At 34.9% G+C, this 5,244-nt stretch overlaps 1 protein-coding gene across 5 annotated transcripts in view; it reads left to right on the forward strand.

Annotated features, from left to right (window-relative positions):
• Positions 1 to 1,506: 1,506 nt before the first annotated feature.
• LOC106470669 (phosphatidylinositol N-acetylglucosaminyltransferase subunit C-like) overlaps positions 1,507 to 5,244 on the forward strand; it is a 38,922-nt gene continuing 35,184 nt past the window's right edge. For 3 of the 5 annotated variants that reach the window (XM_022399311.1, XM_022399310.1, XM_022399313.1), the window contains exon 1: positions 1,741 to 1,870. In XM_022399311.1, coding sequence (XP_022255019.1) covers positions 1,800 to 1,870 — 71 coding nt within the window. In that variant the 5' untranslated portion in view covers positions 1,741 to 1,799. The other 2 variants (XM_013931235.2, XM_022399312.1) reach the window with 2 other exon arrangements.

The raw sequence follows: 5,244 nt of genomic DNA on the forward strand, positions 1-5,244 counted from the left end.
AACCTCGTAAGCTAACCACTAAATGAAAAGCCTTCCTTGATGTTGAAAACGAGTTAGTTCGCGAGATATATTTAGAAAGAATTATTGCTTGGAACATTGTGTTATTGTCTGGTGAAGTAGGTTTTTTTCTGGTTCTCTTTTTTTTTAATTTCTTTTAATATTTATTGAAATTAATCGCATTGAGATTTATGTTGTAATGTATATTAACGTTTTTACCTAGTCTTGGACAGGTACGGGTTTACTAAATGTTTTCAGTAAGTTATAGAATTTGTATTATAGATGTGTGAAAGTTTTTGTTTTTATTTTTTATATTTCTGTTGTTATATTTGATAGCTTGTTTTTTTGTTTGACCCTGTTTGTACCGGTGTTGTGTTTAGACTGTTACTAATGTTTAAGAAAAGTATAACTATTCATAATCATTAGGCCTAGCTCTACTTCACATATTGTATTTTCAGTTTTGCTTTTGGTGATATAATAATTAAACTGTTGGTCCACTGTATGATATCGAATGATAAATTGGGCACAATGCCGTAACATTATTAACACAGTTACAGTAATTTAGATTACCATATGGTGAATTAAAAACGGTTTTAAAAATCCCATAATTTTCGTAATCATGCTTCGCTAGCTTAAAAAATGTGTTCATACCATAAAATTAATTAAATGTCAAGGTATATTCTATTCTTTTTTCTCTCTATTTACCATATCCAAACGGGATATTAGTGACCTTGGTCTTCTTCATATCTTTCATGGTCTCTCCTTCCTTCTATCTTTCCAGTGTTACGACAGCGGAAGTCACGCGACACTGGAAGTATGCCCGCTGGAGATTCTAAAAGGATCATGTCTGTTCGCGGCAACTCTACTCTTCTCTACGCGCTCTCTGTTCTTGTAATAAGCGCGCCAGACAATGAATCGGGACGGGGAATTGCAGACAGAGAGATATAGAGACAGATAATCGATTCCAAGTGTTAATAAAGTGCGTGAATCGTTGTGAACTCTAGCGTGTGTTTAAGTTACAGTAACTGTGGAAATTAAGTGTATTGCAAAGTTGTATTGAGAAAGAATAAACTAGTTTTATTTAAGAAAGGACTTGTATCGCTGAAGTTCTTCGGAGAGAATTTTTACGGGAAATTAACAAACGAACACAGACGTAACACCAGTTACTATCAGACTTTCAATGTCCTCTTTCTTCAAACAATGTCTAAAATAGTTATTTACTTTATATTCAATAGTATTTTTATCTATCTAAACAATAACGGTGGTATTGAGTTCAGTTACTTATATCTGTGCATTTCATTTATAATTTGTCATATGAAAATATGTAAGCATAATAAATTTTATTTTTTGTCCTCATCATTTAAACCTCCTGTAGATGTCACAACTATATTTTTCACATATACTTTTACCAAATACTTAACCTTTTCACTCATCTTTTTCGAATAATGCATTAGTTTTCGCGGTTAACATTAGATAACAAAGGTCGCGAGAACATTTCATTTTATCAATGCTTTTAAAATATTTTAAGTTACTCTCTTGTTCCATTGGGCAATCTGCTGTGGTCACCGTGGGAAATTGAACCCTGGGTTTTAGCGATGAGGGATCGTAAACTTATCCTTGTTCCACGGGGGATCATTTCATTGCTAATAGGGCAAAATATTATACCTATAAAGTGGTTCGAAAATTATTCGTGTCGTGGCGCTGATAGATAATCGTAAACTGTTGATCTTTATGTGGGTAAGTGCCGTAAACTGGTCTACTATAAACAAAAGTTAAAGCATTATATTGTTTATAGACAATTTATGGATTTCGAAACTTCTATTTTGTGTACAAGTTCTCAAAATAGGTTGTTTTCACGGAGTTTAATAGATAGGTATGTGATACAGGTCTTATTAATTTTCAGAAATGATTAACATAGACGTAAATAGGTGTAATGTAACTTATAAGTTGTATTAATATTATCATTTGTAAAGAATGTTCTTGATCTAGAACTAGAAATTGGAATAGGATACTTACGTCAGTGCAAATTACTTAAAAGTTAAAGTGGCTCAAAAAATTATTTACTTATAGCTTTACAAGTTACAATATAAAATTTTCATTTAAGACGATTTATCACTTAAAATATTTTAGTGAAGTACAAATACAGTTATAGAAAACGAAGTTAGTCACAGGTATAATTTATCTGTCCCCCCGGCGGGACAGCGGTAAGTTTCGGATTTACAAGGCTAAAATCAGGAGTTCGATTCCCCTCGGTGGACACAGAAGCTAGCCCGATGTGGCTTTACTATAACAAAACACACACACACACATAATTTATCTTGAAAGTTGAAGTGGAACTTCAAACTTTAAGTTGAAACCTGAGTACACCAATACATTCCTGTTACTATAATATTAGTTTAATTTACAAAACTCGGTTTCTCTTCTGAGATCTTGTTTATTTCAGAAATATGGTGGATCAAAATAGGAATAGTGTTAATTCAGTATAGCATTAACCAATTATTTAAATTGCCTAAATTCCAGTTAGCACATTTTATCTATTATTGAATAAACCTAATTTCTCTACCAACATTCATAAAATTGTTCAAAATATATCTTTGGCTTAACATCAATGTTTATTTTAATGATATTTCTTTGTTTTTGAGTCTTTATTCAAGGAGTTGAAAGACTATGCTATTTCATTTTATACCCATACATTTGCCTTTTTGTATTGAAGGACTGATGGGGATCTTGGCACACTTTCCAGGTCTCCCTAATTCAAGTTTTACCCTTCTTTATCAAGTGGTGTACAGGAGACACTGTACAGCTGCTGGGGGGATGGACCACAGAGAATTGGTGACCTAACTGCTGGGACTGTAACAAAGGATCCCATTATAGTGATAAGGGGGGCTGTAGTGACACCAAAGGTGCAGTGTGGGTCACCCCCCCCCACCACACACACACATATGTATATATATATATATATATGATGCATAGACATCACAATCTACAAATAGTCTTCTGATGATACAACTCATTATACCATTCCTTTCAATACGTTTATCTTACAAGTCCTCCTCCTGCAGCCAGTATCTGTTTAGTAGAGTCTAGGTAAACAGTCAATACTACATCACAAACATACCCCATTTCTGGAGATGGCAGGGTCCCATCGAGAATGATGGTTGAATAGAGGTGTATAAATGTATCCACGGCATAATATAATGCTTTTCTGCAGCTGGTATGAGGACTGTAGAGACTGACAATAGAGTTGAGGTGACCACATTTCTCACAAATCCTACTCCTGTAAGGGGCCCATGGAGACTGGTGGACAAGTAGAGGTATTTATAAGTATCCATATTTAACTAAGTTTGTACAGTGCCCTCTTCCCACAGCTGACATGGTGCCTATAGAAACTGACAGTAGAGGAGGTTAGCACATAAGGTACAGTTTGAATAAGCCTCAATCTCACTACCCACATTGGCTGTCTGAGAGTTTGTGTGTGAGTACTTGGACAGCCTTGTACCTCTTTTACCTGTCCTTGCAATACAAATATAGCTTATTTGCCTCTTCCATTTTTCTATACATGCAAAGGGTATACCCTGGATGAGACGAAATGTGGTATCCCATGGGTATGCCCCTTTGGAGCTCTTGCCATTGGGTGTCACATCCCATGGGCTTCATTTAAGTACTTTCTGAAGGGGGCTCATCTAGGTAATATTTGCACCAGCCCCTCCACCATCTCAACATGGGATTCTAGCTATTTTGTGTGTGGAGGTGAACATTTGTTTCAAAAGGTCACATTTTACTTTCCTGAAAATGTATTTCCAAGAGATGTACACCTCCTTACACATTCTCTCCCACTTTCTGGGGCACATATCTCCATTGTGTTGTCGAAGAATGAGGATTCATGACTGTGAAATCTATAGGGAGTCATTGCACATGGATGTGTGTCACACTTCTATATGTGGAGGGTTCTGCTGCATGATGATATTTGGTTGGAGTTTTCACAGAGCTGGTGGCTTGCAAATTTCTTTGGCAGAACATGCATATACATGAGGAAGAAAGCTAATCTGTGTGTCGAGGTGAGTACCTATTGGAAATACACTTTCTGGTAAAATAAAATGTTAACTTTTTCCAGAGGCTAATTATGTTAACTTTCTTCAGGGGCTAATTATGTAAACTTTCTCCAGAGGCTAATTATGTTAAGTTTTTCCAGGGGCTAATTATGTTAACTTTCTTCAGGGGCTAATTATGTAAACTTTCTCCAGAGGCTAATTATGTAAACTTTCTTCAGGGGCTAATTATGTTAACTTTCTTCAGAGGCTACTAATGTTAACTTTCTCCAGGGGCTAATTATGTTAATTGGGTCAAGTAGAGATTGGCTGCCTTCTTGTCTGATTCTGTTACAGGAATAACAAAATTTGCCATTTAATTAGCTCACCAAGGTATTCTTTCAGCAAGTGGGGGCAGTAGTTGTGGGTGGACTTGCTCATTTTCTTCACACCCTTTGACCAATTATCAGGCACCAATCACTGCCTTATTGTGTCAAAAACACAAGTGTTTATTGTCATATTTAAAACACAGTTAGAGCCTTAGAGAGCAGAGAATATCTGCAAATTTCACACAAAAAAATTCAGAGATTTGTACAAGAATTTACTTAAATTTTACAAAGATTTTCACACAGATTTCCACTAGACTTCACATAGATTTTTACGAGACTTTCCTTAGATTTTATCCAGTATTTCCATAGCTTTTCACTTCTGTATGAGAACTTTTAAAGTTCTCACAATTGCTGGTAACAGTGTTTATATTTTTGTATAGTTTTACCTTCTGAAAACTCAAACTCTTCAAGTTCTCTTGCTACATTAAAGTTAACTTTCACTCTCGTTTTTGTTCTGATGCTATTTTACTTTCACCTATAATTTAGTGAAATATCTGTTTGAGTTCACAAGTGAGTGAATAGTGTTTTTCACTCTCGTTTTTGTTCTGATACCATTTTGCTTTCACCTATAATTTAGTGAAATATCTGTTTGAGTTCACAAGTGAGTGAATAGTGTTTTTCACTCTCGTTTTTGTTCTGATACTATTTTGCTTTCACCTATAATTTAATGAAACATTTGTTTGAGTTCACAAGTGAGTGAATAGTGTTTTTCACTCTCGTTTTTGTTCTGATACTATTTTGCTTTCACCTATAATTTAATGAAACATTTGTTTGAGTTCACAAGTGAGTGAATAGTGTTTTTCACTCTCGTTTTTGTTCTGATACTATTT

Source organism: Limulus polyphemus, unplaced genomic scaffold (assembly GCF_000517525.1).
Source record: "Limulus polyphemus unplaced genomic scaffold, Limulus_polyphemus-2.1.2 Scaffold4153, whole genome shotgun sequence".
Lineage (NCBI taxonomy): Eukaryota > Metazoa > Arthropoda > Merostomata > Xiphosura > Limulidae > Limulus > Limulus polyphemus.